The 18,194-nt window shown below is 41.3% G+C and overlaps 1 protein-coding gene across 1 annotated transcript; it reads left to right on the top strand.

The window, feature by feature from the left end:
- Positions 1-1,190: 1,190 nt before the first annotated feature.
- On the top strand, positions 1,191-16,545 carry LOC110983706 (malignant fibrous histiocytoma-amplified sequence 1-like). The gene is made up of 14 exons (XM_022243182.2): positions 1,191-1,720; positions 5,970-6,239; positions 7,850-7,926; positions 8,338-8,460; positions 8,701-8,855; positions 9,698-9,821; positions 10,185-10,427; positions 10,904-11,167; positions 11,748-11,939; positions 12,489-12,668; positions 13,125-13,304; positions 13,592-13,763; positions 13,981-14,285; positions 14,833-16,545. Exons 2-14 carry the CDS (start codon positions 5,990-5,992, stop codon positions 15,118-15,120), a joined length of 2,553 nt encoding a protein of 850 aa, XP_022098874.1. The 5' UTR covers positions 1,191-1,720; positions 5,970-5,989; the 3' UTR covers positions 15,121-16,545.
- Positions 16,546-18,194: the final 1,649 nt, after the last annotated feature.

The raw sequence follows: 18,194 nt of genomic DNA, 5'->3' as shown, positions 1-18,194 counted from the left end.
GTATAGTATTTCTCCCGCACAGAGTTTGTGGAAGAAATGATGTAACATTTGAAACCAAAGCTCAATCTGGTTTATAATTCTTGAAATTCCATTTATTGTCCTTTCTGTACACAATATTCGACTTCATGTTATGTCAACAAAAATCAACGTTTTATCTTTGTGGAGACGCAAGAAATTACGGTAGTCGAGGCATACATAATGAGATTCAACTTCGAACGCGGCGCCATTGATGACTAGTCTGTCGAATCCTCACCGTCGCTAGGAGACGGAAAGCTAATTAATATACGATGGGTTTCGCTTTATATCTATCACAGACGCACATGCAGCCAATGTGTTGATTTCCCACGGTTGAAAACGCGTCATTAATCGAGTCATGGAAACCGGCTGACAAAGCTCAATTAAAGAAAACAAGACGCAGTTATATCTCGAAATTACCGAAAAGGTTTCAACCAATTGGAGGTATATGAATATGGGGTACTAAAGATATTTTAAAGAAGGCTCTTGAAATATGATCTGTAAAGTCAGTAAAATCGATAAGTTGTCACGATCTAACTTTTGTCTGTCCTTTTTTTAAATACTGGATCCAAGCTTCACCGGTGGATTTTTTTTAGACGGTACGATCGCTTTGTCGACGTTTGAGAACAGCTCAAGCTCTGAATTTATAAATAAAGTAGTTCAGTCGAGGCCCTGAAGGTACCCAGGATCCATCCTTGGAGAAAATCCAAATTTCGATTGGCCAAATTCCAAGTGTCCTTTTCCATCGGTTCTGACCCCATTTCCATTGGATTGGACAAAAACTTTACATTGCGTCCTATTTTCAGTTTGAGTATTTTTTGTTCTCGCTTCTTTTGTGGTTGAATCCCTCTTTAAATTTATAAAAGAGAACTTGAACCAAATTATCACGCACTTAATTCCATGAGTATTTTTTTCAGACAAGGCAACACGCAAGTCATGCCAAAAGTCAGTATGAAGGAAACTTCACCAGAGTTTACAATTTAAACCTTGACTGCATTGGAGTGCGTTATCGCCCATTTTGGCAGATTTGCACCTGAGAATGCATGGACAAAAATCTAGAAAACACCCTGAGATGCTCGTTCTCCACGTAGGATCGGAGCCGGCATGTGGTTTGGTATTCACGAACAATCCGGAGTAGTCATGAATTAGTAAAAGTCGCAGTCCACTTTGTGAAGGGCTGTCGGGTACATCGCCATGACAACCGGTCTAGCAACAGCTTTCGGACTCACACACACCCACTTCATTAGAGAAACATTTCGCAATCTATCAAGGTGAATCTACTTCGGGTAGGTAAATACCGGACGTGGATCCCTCAAACGGTAATATTCTCCAAATCCGCGGTGTCATTGCTCGGGCAACCAGCTAGCGTCCCATCTGAAAACGCCCCTCGCACACTTCGCAGAAAACAAGGCCTGCCCCCAGAACACAACCAATCTTCACTGATATGGTGGCACTGCTCCAGTTACGGCGCTTAAAATGTAAATGATTACAGCAGGAAATTAGACGGACACGCTCTCCACCAACAGTCTGTGCCGTGTTTGGTGCTTGTTTCATCATACGATAGCAGGCAGCCCAATTCCAAACGCGCGTGTGCGACGCATTGTGTGGGCTTCTCATTACATTCAGCGGGATGGATCGAGCGTGATCGTGTGATATTCATCTCCTAGTGCGGTCTCTGCAGTTAAAGCGCTGACTTTCTACGAAGGTAAGTCAGTAATATTTAACGATTTCGTGCCGTGATTATAAGGCCTACTGCAACTACGACTTTTACCAGTACGTTTATATACATCTATTTATATGTGGCAGATTCTAGGACCAATAATTGTTCTCAAAAATGGTGTTCAAATAATTGTGAAAAGAATCAGATTAGGGTGTAATTATTGTGTAACTCATGGCTGACAGCAAAACTTTGATTGCCGCGTTTTTTTTCTGGAGATCTTACCTTCTCTCAACATCAATGTAATTTACAAAACATGTAATTTTGTGTATTAAATAAAATAATGCATTTGTATTTTGCATTCAAAACACACAACCATCTCCCGTGAAAAGAATGTGATTTAATTTCATGTAAAGAGCTGTGACTACGTTCCAGGACAACAAAGTACTATACGTTCGCTAAACAGACTTGTCTCTGTAAATGGTTGTTTTCGACCGTTCAACTTTCATGGTCCGCCAACATAGACTGTATGAAAAAGGGGTCTAAATATTTCATTAACCTGCAGGCTATTGTGTAATGTTTAATCAACTTATCTATCAGCCTTGCTATTAAAATGAAAGGTTCCCTTTGTCAATCTTTCATATTGTTTGTATCAAGACTGCGAGACCCTGCGGTTTCAGAGCCCATGCAAATCGCAGGTTGTTAATGTGATCGTGACCCGTGATATCAGATTATGCGTGTTGCACCTGTCACCCGTAAGTACATCAATTTCATTTGCAATCTCGTGAAACCGTACGGAGCAGGTAGAAACAGGGCATTCAACCACTAGACGTCCCTTCGTTTCTACACGTCTTGATCCAATGTGCTAAATGTCATCTCCTTGTATTATTTGCTTTTCACTGATGCGGTTCATGACTAAATCCTTTAGCTATTAATGGACGAACAATGAAATTACCGTTTGACAATTTCTTTTGGATAAAAAAGGTTCTGCAGCTTCCAACTTAGATATCTAACGAGAAAAATCTATGTTGTTAAGGTGTGATTTATTATTACATTAAATTTGTATTAATGGAGAAGAAATATTCGAAGCATGATTTGTAACAGTGTTTGTCCGCAAATACGAATTTTGCCTCAAAATCATGTACTTCTAGTTTTGACCAATCAGGGCTCTTTAACCAAGATATATTTATGACTCATAGACTTGAGGATGGATCGTACAATCTGTTTCAAATTGTATTAGTTTAAAACCGTCTCGTACTCTCTCTCATTTTATTAAAAGCTCGGGGGATTTTCATCCAATTTCTTTAAATCAGGCCTTACTTCCATCTAAACGAAGAAGTGATGAATCGCATCCGCTATCCCGGAATTAATAACGTTTCCTGCAGTAGAAAACACGCAGTATCGGGTCTCAAAGAGAGGGTCACATGATAATGCCATTACTGACAATTAAGGTGAACTAATTAAATGATTACTTCAGTTGGGATTGAAACCATGTTCCTGGTAGGATGCAGAAAAGTACAAAATACTCATTGATGGGTAAAGCTTGCGTGGAAAAGGTAAAAATTCTTTCTGATCTTAATTTGTTTTGCCAAAAATGTTTACAGTCACCGCCCACGTAGCATTCTTTGAAGGTGAAAATGTAAAGACAGGGAGAGTTTTTTTTTCAAATTTAAATCTGTTTTTACGACTTTTCTGTTCAATTCGCAGGCGGGATTCACTTAAAGAGATCGGAGATACTTACATGTGTCACGTAAACAGTCAATTTGTTTTCTCATTTCAAAGTTTTCAAAATCACTTTGTCGGCATTAATTCAGAAATGTGAAGGTTTAAAACGCAGAACTGTCATTATTAGGGATTCCTCCCCTGTGCTTAAAAAAAATCTGGGCATTAGCGAGATTTATATAAGCTTCATTGGTGCGAGATTCTATGATGGTAAATATTGTTTTTATGTCGGTTGCCATGACGCTCGCAAAAACACCTGCCTATGCCCACATTATCGATCTGCGTAGTGAATACAAACATGGCCCCAGGAGTGAACGTAGGACACAGAGACAACAACAGTACAGTATCTTCAGAAACATATAGGCCTACTGGAATACTATGTCTATGATTATCATATCGAATTCAAAATTGATTTCGGAAAACAACTGTTTCTGATCAGTCTGTTAGTGCTAGGTAGCCTAACCTTTTTTTCCAGAGCTGTTGGTCATAAATTCCAGTTCCCAAGACGGACGTAAACTTGTGCATTTTGAATTGAAGGTTGAAATTTAAAAGTATTTATAATTCTTATTTTTAAACGGTGTAGTTTAGTGAACAAATGTTATGTACAAAATGGTGTCGCTCAATTCGTGTTTTCGCTTAGAAAGTACGAAAATTAATGTTTGGGATCGTTGTGCGCGGATGGCCAGAAACTGAAATATTTCAATATTTCGATAAGTTGGGAAAATATTTGTGCACATAGCTAACGATGTCGTCGGTTGGTATACAAAACAGTGCTCCCGTAGACCCTGGAAGGATTTTTACACTTCAGAAAATATGGAGATTTCACGGAGTGTGCTCATGGCGCATGGCGCATGGTTAACGCGCCACACAATTTGTCAAGAGAACGCTGTTTTCCCAACCGCAACCAATACACGATCTCACGCTTGCTAGCTCCCTATTGACCCTAACCATCTCTGTATATGCAAGCCAGTGTACAAGACTTCACGTCGACAGAATTGTTCGACAACTTCGCAACCAGGACATTTTCTCCCTTTAAAGTATTAGCCTAACTCCGCCATACAGTACTTGATAATAATTTACTGAGGGCATATCAGTCGATGGAAAAGGTCGCTCTGTTGTCTCTCAGACCGTTATTAATTAATACAAACATCCCGGCAATGCAATCCTTGTCAAACCTAGAAAGCATGACGTCATTGTATTGTTCCAGCTGCCGAACCTTTTTATAGCGGTGAAAGTAAGCAATGAATGATTGACTGGATGCATCCAAACGGTTGATGTTAACCAATACGAAATCTTGATTTCAAGAAGTATTTTCTTTAAATTCTACACAAACAGCTTATTTCGAATATAATTTGCCCTTAATTTTATGATAAAATATCTGCATTTTTACAATCTTTCGGAAGGAAATCTGTTGTTTGCCTAATGAAACCGTTTACTATTCAAAGGATTTAAACATATGTTGAGTTTCTGCACCTGTAATTTTTTACATCATGTGCCATGGCGCGTGTAAAGAAAATCACATTTAGATATGTATAAAAAATTGATAATTCCTTCCTAGTGGATTTCGAGTTGTGGGAATACTCAAAGCAGGTGTCGTATCCCTGACAGGCCCGCAATATCTATGTACCATTGCTATTACGTGAAAAGCTCCTAATCTAACGACGCCTAATGACCACTCACGGGATTTTAGCTGAAAGTGTAAAGTACACAGATGGCGTTAAAGGAGACTCAGACTCAATATGCAAAACTCACCAGTAGTGAATTGGAAGTAGTGTAGGTTAATTTGCCAGAAAAAGAATGAAATGCGACAAGATTAAATTGGTAAAGAAACATAAGTCAAGGAATTCAGACAGTCGAATTTCACAAATCAAATTTGGAGGCAATTTTTAAGCATGGTGTAGCAGTCACGTCACACTAATATTTAGATACCAAAACTAAGCGTTTCATAACAGGCTGGCAAATTTCCAGAATCGAAAACTGCACTACATGTACAAGGGTGAATGGGGCGGGGGGCAACAGGGCTATGTCCAACCCCTAAACCGATGACGTTATTTATTTTTTATCGATATTGTTTCATATGGACAGAGCATTTTTTTCTGAGCAGCTGCTTAGTTGTGACCAGTGGCGTAGCCACGGAGCGGGGGGGGGGGAACCTGGGGGCATGTGTCCCCCACAATTTCCGGTGCCCCCAGGTGCCCCCTTCACTGGAAAAAAAAACAAAACAAAACGGATGAATGGATACTGAATAGGGCTAACTATAAATTGCCCCCAAAACCACACCACTGAAGCTGGTGCCCTTCCCCAATTAGACGCTGGTGCCCCCTTTATACCCGTATTGGTAAACTCCTAGCTACGCCACATGGTTGTGACCTGTGCAATTGGTAAATGCAAAAGTGCACAGGGGACGCTGCTTACTAGTTTTGGTCCTTCCCAAAAAAACAAAAGGGTCTGGATCCGCCTTTGTAAATGTATATATTATTAAACCTGATGATTTTTAAGTTAGTGAATTTAGCTGTCATATTTGACAGTGGTTTTAAAACTAACCTCTTGCAATAATTTCATTTCCCCCTTTCAGTTGGACACGCAAAGCCAATCATGTGCCAAGAGTTCCCTGGCTCCCCGCCAGCCATCATCAATAAAGACGCAGACAGCACTGGTGACCTGCAGTCTATTTCTCCAGAGTCGAGCTTGGCGTACCGGCGCCGCGTGCTGCTTCTTGGCGGGACGGGGAGCGGTAAGACCAGCCTGGCAAAGTCGCTGGCCAGCGGTAGCTCACAAACCTCCGACGGAACCACGGAATCGTTGGATGTTCATGTGTGGAGCCCATTTCATGGGACTACTTACGGTTAGTTAATCGTCGATATTTTGAAACACCAAAGACGGATTTGCATAAAATAACTTACAAAGTTACCAACACTGTTATTAAAATATGTAATACATGTATATTAATTTTTCAGTTGAAACCTGATAAAACAAAGCCAAATATAAGGAACAAGGACATTTATTATGAATTATAAAGTCTGGCAGCAATCGTAGATAATATGCACAGCAGGCTAAGATTTAAGCATGGGGTTATCTGTCTGTCGGAGAGATCAATATTCACTGTACGAATTTGAGTATCTCGAACACTGAGACGCAGGGGATGGCCTGAAAAAAAGTGATTGATGAAGTTGCAGCCTGACTTTCTGTTACAACCAGGCTGTAGGCAGAAGAAACGGGAGATTGTTTTTGCTAGTTATCGGATATCTTCTGACATTCTCCCCGGGGTGCCAGGATGCCACGGTTGCTAGGCCTGCCATGCACTTCAAATTTAGTTAATGTGCATCCAAGGTCTCTGTTGCTTCGGTGGAGAGGTATTGCATGGCCAGATGCAATATTCATTCAAAGACGAAACGGGGAAGCATCAGATGGAAATGTTTTAACAGGGAAAGCTTACCCACGCGTTACAACCGTTCATCCATTTGAATAAACCTGGGTTTTAAAACAAAATGCTGTACATTTCGAAGTTACCAGCAGAATATCATAATAAGTGCAAGACTTGACAATACAGCTTCAGCATAATGTAGGGCCATGGGTACAAAAGATTAAGTTAAAAAGGAGTTCACTCTATTGCGTAGTGTGGTTAAAGGAAAGGGTTAGTAGAGGTGTCCAGGGTTCGAACCCTAGAAGATAAATCCCGTTGTTTTTTCCTCTACCCAGTCTTTTTTTCCGTTGGAAAAGATCCATTTTGAAAGGTGGTTTAAATCACTGCCCAAATTTGTAACCTTGTAGCTTATTTTATTCAAGGGAAAAACGCTCACTTCGACACGTTGTCGACTTGAACCTCACATTCAAGTGTGGCACCCATATCGCATTATGCGGTAATATATTACCAGTACGCTTCGAACCGTGACATTTTGCTTTAAAAGACTCGGTTTAATAACAGCAGTGGGTAGCCCGATCGGGTGACGTACCTCACTCAGAACTAGATGCTTCAAGTTACTGATTTTGTTTATCTTGAGATGTGGGGCCGAGGTGGTTGTCTGTTCCGGTCTTTACTTCAAACTCCAATTTTTAATATACCTCCAATAAAAACAAAAACACATGTCCTGCACAACACACGTTTGTTACACATGGTAATCAATTTCTTTTTTTTTTTGAAGAACATGTGTTAACATGTGTTAAGGGGCTCCGATTCATTATTCATTCAAAATTCGCCGGAAACTCCCAGGAGTACACATTTGAACAACTGTGAGTCAATTTTACGGAAGCGATCGCGTGTTCGATTTAATCAAGAGCTACACACCCGCCCCATCCCATCTTCAGCTCGCGCTCAACCACAGTGCCTGACGCTTAGCTGGTTGGGCTCAGCCAAAATGCGCAATTCATTAAAAGCAGGAGGGTCCAGATTTGGTATTGATTTGCCTGGATTCAATGACATTATGTGGGAGAAAAAAATCTGTCTTGCCTCCCCAGAGAATTTGCTGGAAAACGAACCGACGGGATATGAACGATCAATGGTGTTGGACGTTTGGGATTTGGCAGGACGGAAGGTAAGACGGGTGCAAAAGTAATTTCAAAAAAGCTTCGGATATTTTCGGGGGTTAAACGACGCATGGATTTAATGTTTGGGAAAAGGAAGACAGCTGCCAAGTGCCTGTGTTTTCTTGCTTTCTTCTCAGTTCTGAAAATTAACATACATTTAAATTAATCATTAATCAGTTGGATAAATATCAATTGAAAAACTGGAACTCCTGATGAAAAGAAAGATTGTCACATGTACATCGAGAAAAGAAAACACATTTCTTTCATTCATGTGCCAATCAACTCGGGTATTCATTTATTCTGAAGTGACTGAAAAAATATTGCCAAAATATTTAAGTTTTGATGTGCGTCCCTGTAGGTTGCCACTTCCATTCTGTCCTTTTTATTGAAATCTCAATTTTATCTTAACTTTACTTCAGGTTTGGCAGAAGTTTCATCACTTGTTCTTAACACCTGCTACGCTTCCAGTCATAGTCTTCAATTTGGCCGACCAAGAAAGCTGCGAGGAAGTGGCCAAAATTGTTGACCTTATATGGGCAAAGGTAACAACTAACTGTACATTTCACTAAGAAGTGACACTTTATGGAGGGCTTGAGGCCTTCAGTCAACTCGACCCAAACAAACTCAGCCGCACCCCAACCCTAACCACTCTAAACAGGGAACAACCATGCAATCCCACAAAACAGTAAGACATCTGTCCTTGTCGTTTTGCATACATATTTCTTTATATTTTGCACACGCTTACATGTACACTCCGTTTCGTTCCTCTGTGTTTAATGCAGGTTCCTTCGAGCAGGATAGTTATTATTGGTACACACGTCGATAAACTCAGCCAAGAAGAGAGGAACGCGGATAAATGTCAAGACGTACTTGGCATCTTGAGAAACAGACATGCGCACTGCATACAAAAAATACAGCAAGAAGTGCACAACCTACGGTGTGTATTGTTATACCTGATGATGGCAAAAGCACATGATATTGGGCATAACGATGTTGTTTTAATGTCACAGAAATGATTATGTCATCCCATCATTGAAACCCTCTTCACGAGAATGTGATAGATCCCGTTAGAAGTTTTGTGGTGAAAAAGAACTTCGTACGTGGCAATTACTCAAATGAAGTTCGAGCACGAACCGAAGTTAATCTTAGCTCGACTGACTTCAAAAGGAACACACAATGGTTGAGCAAATGCAGGTTGAACTGTTGAGGTGAAAATGATGGCGAGAAAGGCAACCAAAATAGATGTGACTGATAGCAGGATTTCTGAACCACGGTTCGACAAAGGGCATTTAAGCGGGTGAAACGTCTTGGTGCATGGCGGTGCACACGCTTTTTCAAGGGGGCGCTGACAGCAAATGAACCGCAACTTGTATGTCTGGCTCATTTCAAACTTTCGAACAGGGAGGGAGGCTCTGGGAATGGTGGGGGCGTTCCCTTTCCTTGTATAATTACATCTATTTGGTATGCACCAACAGAATGAGCATGTTGGTCTCGCCATACTTCGTTCGTCTGCGACTCGGGCTTCGTCTCTGACATCGAAACCAAATGGCTGTAACGTTCAAATTTTATAAAAACCTTTCAACAATATGGTTTGTTGTTCTTGTTGGAGGTGTATGACTTTCTGTTTAATTGAGCAAACAACTTCCAATCCAGGGGTTAACAATGACCAGGCGAAGCCAGAGACTGAGACAAAGTCGAGTGTACATAGGGCCCTTTCGAGAATGCAGGGAGGCGTGCCGTTTCATTTGACCAAAATATTATTCTACCCGCCGTATGCAGGAACCTTTCTGAGACGGCCAGAACGCCGAAGTGTAACCAACGAATGAGACATCTGGAAGAACTACTCCAGAGATTCCCAAGCCCCCCAACATCCATAATCCGATGTAGTAGCAAAACTGCCAAGGTACACATCAAACCTTTCAAGTTATCAAGTATATCGCGAAACTACGGTCCGCTTAGAACCCCCTGTTTAATGATGTACAAATCAGACTAGATATTCCTCCATAGCCATATTTGTAGTTCAGAGATTTTTTTGTTTCGGCATGACATCATTGTATTTCGCCTCGGTGACGAAATTCCAAAAGAGAGGTGAATTCCAGAATTCTGCGTGCTTCCCACGCATACAGTTTTGAGGTTGCAACGAAATTTCTTGCCAAACTGTGCTCGGGGTGTATATTTTTTCCCGGTTTGCATGCAGGAAAGAAATCTAAGACATATCGTTCTGATAATGTCAAAGTCGATTGATATCTAACGATTTTACTTCAAGGGGCTTGATGACGTAAGGCGCGATATTCTCCAAGCTGTCCTTGATACGAGCCGGCAGTATTCAGTGGAACAAAGTATGCCTATCCGACCAGTGACCGCCGATGTTTATGACGATATCATTAATTTGAGGAAGGAGTCCAATGTTGTAGTTTCTGCTCGAGATGTCCATGAACTTTTCGCCAAACATGAAGTCGGTCTGAGCAAAGAGGTGGAGGCAGACGAAGTGGCATTTTTGGAAACCTCGGTAAGATTTACTTTAGCTTGAATTCAGTATGATCAATGGGCTCCAAAAATTCCATTGTAAAATGGGGAGATGCTTGACTTTTTTGGAGTGTTTGCTTTGCATTTGGTGAACAAACGCAATGTCTGTCATTAAAATTGCGATTATTTGTTAATTTAAACATTTGTTGCAGTTTTACAGCTTGGATTCCCCTCGGAAAATAAAGTAGACACAATTTGAACGTTGTTAGAGGTCCCATAATTTATGTCCAACAAGTTTACAATGAGTCTTCACGGTTGTGGAAAACGGGGGTCTAAACGATCATATCAGCCTACAAATCTACTTTATTTGTAGACGAAATGTACCAGCATGTGCTTATAATTCTTGCCCTGAACAGGTACAGTTGTATAGCCATTGCTTTAATATAGTGAGCGTTGCAGCTTTAATGGAATTCAAACAATCAGCTCATTCACTGATTCATATTTTGTTCCAATTTTCAGGGTGTCACGCAATGCATTAGCGGCCTCAGTGGCATTGATGAGGATAATCTCGTCTGCATCAACCCGCCGGCTTTGGCCAAAGCCTTGTGCCTCGTTCACATGAGCGACACCAAAAAGGCCTTCCGATTTGAAGCCAAGCGTTTCTGGCCCAAGTCAGAGAGCGGGAACAGCAAGAAGCCCAACCCGGCAGTGCTCGTTCAAGCCCTGGAGGAGGTGGCCACGGAAGGACTGGTTCGCGAGTCTATGTTCCCGTTGCTTTGGCAGGTAACGCTATGATGGTTATAAACAACCGTTTTAATTTTGTCATTCCCAACGTTGCAGGAATGAGTTCATTCATGAGCGGAAATGTTTGAGGTCCGACCTGTCATATTTGTGGTCACTACAGTTCAGTGGCGTAGCTAGGATTTTACTAGAGTGGGTGCACAAAGGGGCACCAGCATCTTATGGGGCGAGGCACCAGATTTCGGTGGTGTGTTTTTTTGGGCAAGATTTGTTAGCCTTGTTCAATATCCATTCATCCGTTTTTTTGGGGGGGGGGGGATTTGTGTGCGTGTGGGGGGGGGGGACGCACCCCCAGGCCCCCTGTGGCTACGGCACTGTTACAGTTTTATCCTCATATTCAAATTTAGAATCGGATAAAATTGAGTTTTGATGTTTCAGTGACACTGAACGGGAAAGATAATTTTTAGATCTTTAATCACGAAAATTCAGGCATTAAAATATGTCAAGTTTCTCGGAGTTTCAGATGTACCGCTCTAACTTAATTGCCCTAAACTTATTGTGTGTTTGTGGTTTTTTTAAAGATCCTTAATATTGTTTCGTTTTAAAAATATATCTCTAACAGGACCTAAACATGAACGAGAAGCAAACCAAGCTAGTTCTAGACCTAATGGCCAGGCTAGGGCTTCTGAATCGAGCTGCCGATGCCCACGGAGATGCTGAGAAGAAATGCCTCGAATTGCCCAACTACCCAGGCTTGCTAGCCAAAATACAACACAGGTTACCACTGCTCGGCCTTACCCCAGACACAGGCCCTGTAAGTTACAGTAAAGTATTGAATCATTAACCAAGCATCCAACATTCCAAAACCACTCCGAAAAAAAATTTACTCAGTTGTCTGAAAAGGTGTATACTAATCTACACATAACAATCCGAAATCGGCAATCTCTATCGCTCATATTATCAAAACTGCAGACATTTTGTCGCTTGTGGATCACTTTGAAGAATGGTAATTAACAGTGATGGGGAGGAGTCGTCAAACTTCATCAAAATTATCTACTTCAGCCCCGTTCTGGAGTGGTTGATAACAAATTATCTTAAAGTGATAGCCATTTTAAAATTATCTACTTCAGCCCCGTTCCGGAGTGGTTGATGACAAATTATCTTAATGTGATAGCTATTTTGGTACGCTGGTTTTTATTTATTCAATTTTAAATGTGTTACGGTTTTTCAGAATATTGTAGCTGCTCTTTGGTAAAAAAAAATCAACGAAATGGATTCCTTTGCAATGTTTCGTCCTACTTTGTTAAGATGCTCATAAATATTTCATTTCAATTTGGCATGTTTCGTCGTCATCTATCTACAGACACTAAACTGGACCCCCAGACCTTTCAAGGGTGATGCGCAGATTGGTTGGAGGTACACGTTCCCTCTGGGCACACCCCCTGGGTTAGTACCTAGACTTCTCGTCATGTGTCGAACCAACACCCCCGGTGCCATGTACAGACATCACTGGAAGAACGGGGTGCTACTTAAAATGGGACAGGTACGGTGAAACGCGACCTCATGCTGTGTTTGGCTAGAAGTACCGTTAAACAAATAACATAGGTATTCTTAAATAGGAACTGAATTTCAAGCTGTCTCTATAAAAGAAACGGGATTTTAACAGGCGTCGGATTTTTTTTTACAAAGAATAATTCATCGGTAGGAAAGTACTCCGTATATTTATTCACCAAATACTAGCACCGAAACCCTAAGAAAAGAACATCATGAAATAAAAGCAAAGATGTCAGGACCGTGACTCCGCGAGCAAGGCTTTGATGTGTTTTTCTCCCAACACCATGTTGAGTGAGCCTGAAGCCGCATCCGCTTTGAATTTGTCCCCCCCCCCACACCAAAAGCCAGATACGCCATTGGTTGCAAAGGGTACAGTAGTCTAGACCTAACACCTTTTGTCAACAATTGGATGTTTCTAAGCAAAGTCGGTTTTTTTCGTCGTCAGGTATCCGTGAACATCAAACAGCCGGACACTGGTCAGTTGGAGAGGGTCGATCTCTACGTCCGTGTCACCGTGGACGAGGAAGGAGAGAAGAGAGCCACGGAGGTACTGTGGACAGTGTTGGCGAGATTCCTGGTAGTTGCCGAGAGATTCTTGGCATCATGGCCCGGTTTGTACTATCAGGTGAGGCTGAGTGTGGCTGTCGACACGCAGTGGTGCAACCCCTGCCACACGTCGCACTTGGATAAACTTTTTCTATTAAATTTATTAAAAAAGAACACGTGTTGTTTATGATCAACATGTTACAAGTATTATTGTATAATTGTAATCTCTGGCATTTGAATCATGATTCTTCAGTTTAGTTTTACTGATTTTTTTGTACTTTTAAAAAGGAAAGTATGAAAGCCAGGGAAGTAAACATCGGATTTGAAAATCTTCAGCTATAATTTTGCTCTGTCTTCTCTTCATAGGTTTCGGTTTTACCAAGCTCGATGTACTACAGGAGTGAGTCAATCATGGAGGAACTAGAGATCGCTCTGTTAGACGTCATTCGAGAATCTGCAGCCAGGAAGAAGACGATGGACGTTTGCATAAAAGACCAAAAATGCAAAGTGAACGTGGATTGTTTATTGCCTCTGCCCGGTGGGTTAGACCTTCTGCGTTGAAGGATAATGTTACGAAACTTAAAATTGATATTCCACTTATGGCAACGTTCTCTTCATGTATTCAAAGATGGTAACCATTCATGCCCGATCTAGTGAACTGTTCAGAAGCTAAAATTATCCTTCAAAGATGTGATATGCTTGCAGATTTTCAATAATACAAATTCCTTCCAATCGGTTTACATCGTTAATCGCAGGAGAGGCCGACCTGTCCATCACACGTTGGCTTGACTGGCTTGCTAACCTCGACATCCAGCTCAGCGAATCCACGCCCAGCATCCAGGAACCAGATGACCAGCCGTCATCCCGCAACAGTTCTCAGAGCAGTCTCCAACCTTCGGGCTCACCGCCCAGACCCTCTCCCTCCCCTCCCAGGGGAGATAGCCCCAGGGTGCTTACTTCCCCGCCGGTCAAGACGAACAAGAAGGCGGAGATTAAATGGAAGCTGGATAATGGTTGGAGGAGGGTGTCCATGGAGGACGAACTCAAAGAGATAAAGAAGGTGACTGACGATGAACTCATTCGCTATTTGGACTATAATTGATCTTTTTAGTTGACACATAAAAACATGATGACATTTAATTTTGTAAGATGTACGGACCAGCTGCACGTCTATCTTGAGGCGGCCAGCCTTTTTCGGCAAGTTGGGTTGTTGAGTGGTACGTCTGTACTTACAGTCCCACGCGAGTAAGACCTAGGCCTAGTAAGTTTTTTTCACAAGCCCTTGGAGAGCACTGTACGTAGGCCTAGTTCTTATAAATTACACGTCGATGAAGGTTGAAAGTCTTACTGGAACTGACATTAGGTCTGGTGCTGATATTTGGTCATACTCTTTGTACCCTAAACGACAGGGATAAAGACAAACCTGACTTCAGTTTTCCGCTCCGACTACATTGCTCTCTTGGTTTCACAGCTCAGTCCAATGCAGGCCCAAGTTACCATTCGAAGGAGGGTGCCCGGTAAACTTTAAGAGCATGTTAGCTTTTCATATAGGCTTTTTTGGGAGTTTGTCCTGTATAAAATCTTACACCCTCTGATCCATGCCGCAGGTTGCTGCATCCTTTGTGGCCGCTATTCTAGCCGGCGCCGTAGCCCAGCTGATCACGGAGCAATCCCGAACCGAGGACCGCGGACGCACATTGATGGAGAAGGAAGCCAAACACGCCGCTGCCCTGGCTTCGGCTCGGGCAGCGCAGGCCGCCCAGAGCGGCAACGCAGAGGCTGCGGCTATGGCTGTTGTGGCTGCCGCCCAAGCGATGGACAACGCCATGCTGGTCAGAAAGAAAGGGAGTAAAGGGACGACAATGATCAAGAGTAGAATGTGCACCATCATGTGATTGACATCTCCTCAGTCAGAGACTAAGAAATGGAAGCATTCCACCTTCTGATATCGATGTACTTCATGTATTCTACACTTTGGAAAAGTGGTTTATCTCGTCAGACATCTGCATTAGTCTTAACTAGATTCTGGGCGTTGTTGACAAGTCCATCACAAATCCGGTCGCAATTTCTTTCGAAGTTAGACCAGTCATATACATAATAAGGTGAACAATGACAAGGGAAGGCTTAAATTGTCGTCACAGCTTGTAACTTGGCTGAAGACTGAATGGCTTATGATGGACTTGTGACGGACAGACTAGAATACAGCACTTTTAAATTCGAACCAACATTCACACAAATCATGCAATGTTTATTAAATAGCCCCACATGCAACGCACAAACAGAAAGGTGTAACTCACCGGCCAATGTTACTGCTGCTCGGCCACCATTGTAAATGCATTGCAGGTTACGCCGTGTCTTGGTAATGGTATTGTATTGGTTCTCACTGTTGTGTTGCTTCCATAGCAGCAACACCAAGCTATATCAAAATGACTTCCTTCAAATTCCATATCCACCATGAGGTTGCTTCACTGAATAAAGACAAGATGATGGGAGTGGTTAGAATAAATTTCCCTGAGAGGTTTACTTTTAGTGTCCAGATGAAATAGATTTCAAACTGGACCAATGAACATGTTAAAAATTGGAATTCACAAAAAGGTTGGTAGCTCATTATTGTCAAAGGCTTGACGTCATCATCGGTATTTTATCGATACATTGGACATTCAAACGCTGTGAATAATGTACAGATATTTATTTCTTTTCAATACAACCAGTATTTATTCATTTCTATTATCTTATGTATATGTTATGATATATTATATCTCCCCAGAATGGGCTTTAAGCATATCGTCAAGAGATAATGTGATTCATTGATTGTCTGGAACGCAGACGTAAAGACGATTTGTATGGAACAAATTTAAAAAGGTGATCAAAGTCAAAGACCGGGATGCGCAGACATGCACGTCATTCCGAGAAAACATAAATAGATCAATCGGCAAGAATGTGCCTGCATGCTGTGTTAATACTTCGGTAAAATAATGTTGATAAGTCTGTATCTTTACTTGAAATAAGCTTTGAAAAACGCCGTGAATTTCAACCCCAAATTCAACCACTGAACACACATAATGATTTTGTTTGAAGTGCTTCCTAATTTCAGAGATCATGGGGGAATTTTAAGGTAAATAAAGTTAAATATTACCGATGGTGTATGGTTCGATAACACATTTCGCAATCAGTGTAACTTTGATTTGTAAGTCGCTTAATTTTAATGTCGAATGAATTTGGTTTAAATTTAAGCTTATCAGATAAATCATTTGGCACAGTAGCAGCTATTGATGCAATTCGTGTAATAAAACCGGGCAAATCTTGTAACTGCAATTTAAGTAGAGTATTATTTTTGTTTCAAAGTTGCAATGCACACCATTTCCTACAATGATCCTTGAGAAATGCACTTTTTTAAAATTTCAATTATTCTTAGTTTCGTTGATATTTCTGGATATTGTAAATACATTTTGGTATCCCATTTGTTTTTGTGCTTATACGAATTTGCATATTCATATGAGCAAAACTATGATGTCCCGCCAGGGAGAAACCTCAATACTTCACTGCTTTGCGCGCAGAAATTGCCGGAATGTCTTTTGTCACATCTTCCTTGCTTTTGGTGCATGATTCACATGGCAATAAGCCAGCGAGCAGCCCGTTCTCAGAAATTTTCCATGAGTGAATCATGGGTTCATAGTTAATTTCAACAGAAAACTAGCGGTGTCCAGGAAACTCAAATGGTATCCGATTGTTTTATACATTTGCATTTTGCATAATGAGTGTATATGAGAAACCTGAAGTCTAGACTAATTAAAACACGGCGCGTGTATAGCCAGCGCTTTGAACAACATACTCGTCCTGTTTAGTTCAAATCATAAAATTATGTAAGCCAGTAAGATAATAGTCGTCATGGGAATTATTTGTTTGCAACACAAAACGCGCTTTTATCATCTTTTTAACCATCTGCCTGCAGCTTTCCATCCGACCTAGTTTCATCGTCCCGATAAATTTTGTAATCCATATGCCTAAGCCTTCTCAATTTCGCCTCTATCAGTGGAAGTCCAGTTTTTTCTTCTCAGAAATTTTTCAACCTGCCGTATTATGTCACTATCATGCACCCCCTTGGGCAATCTGGTTTAGCAACTGGAACTATGTTGCTGTCCCAGCTGCCAAATTAAGACAAGCCTTTGAGCCACAAGGAAGGCATTTTATAAATGTCATGGTGTATTATACCGGTAGATATTTTACTGAAGCGGTTTTTTTTTTATTTGAGAGTTTAATCTACATGGCATTTGGTGTTCAGCTTAAGTCATGGTAAACAATCACGAATTCAAGGATGCAGGTTGGGGCAGGATCACGAATGGACATTTCAAGTCTTGGGAGGGAAAACAGAAAACAAAGGCTTAGAGTCATAAGGTAAAATAAGATCAGCCAAATTTATTGGCAACCATGTCTAGGGTTGAATTCGTATACAATGTTTTCAAAAATGGAATGTAAACCAAACAGCACGAAGGTCCGCCCACAGAACTGACGTGTAACCATCCAGACAAAGTCCCTGAAGAGCCACGAACACTTGAAAGAATTTTGGAGATAAAACTGAGACCTAAAGATGAGACAAAATAAAAACAATTAGGTGTAAACATCGGCTAGTTGTAACAAAAACTGGAGATAAAATGAAAAGGCCAGTTAAAAAAATTGCTGAAGCTATTTGCACGAGTGCGGGGAAGAGGAGATTCATTTGTTGACCTGTCTCACAGCTTGTGCAGAAATTCGGCGGGAAAGGGTAATAAACATTTGGAGTTTGAGGATCCTATATATATTAAAAAAACGAAGCGGCCAAAGGAAAATATCTGCGTTCTGGCATTCATAGGATCAGTCCAAATGGGATGAATTCACCAAAAGACTAACTTCAAAACGGGGCATGCAGCTGGTGGCGAAGAAAGGGAATTCAATTGGAATTAATAAACGTTTTTCAGGTTTGACATGAGAA

Source organism: Acanthaster planci, linkage group LG04, assembly GCF_054643075.1.
Source record: "Acanthaster planci isolate LZ-2023a linkage group LG04, COTS_SCS, whole genome shotgun sequence".
In the NCBI taxonomy this organism is placed as follows: Eukaryota; Metazoa; Echinodermata; class Asteroidea; order Valvatida; family Acanthasteridae; genus Acanthaster; species Acanthaster planci.
Note: the sequence above shows the minus strand (reverse complement) of the source record. Positions and strands in the feature narration are given on the sequence as shown.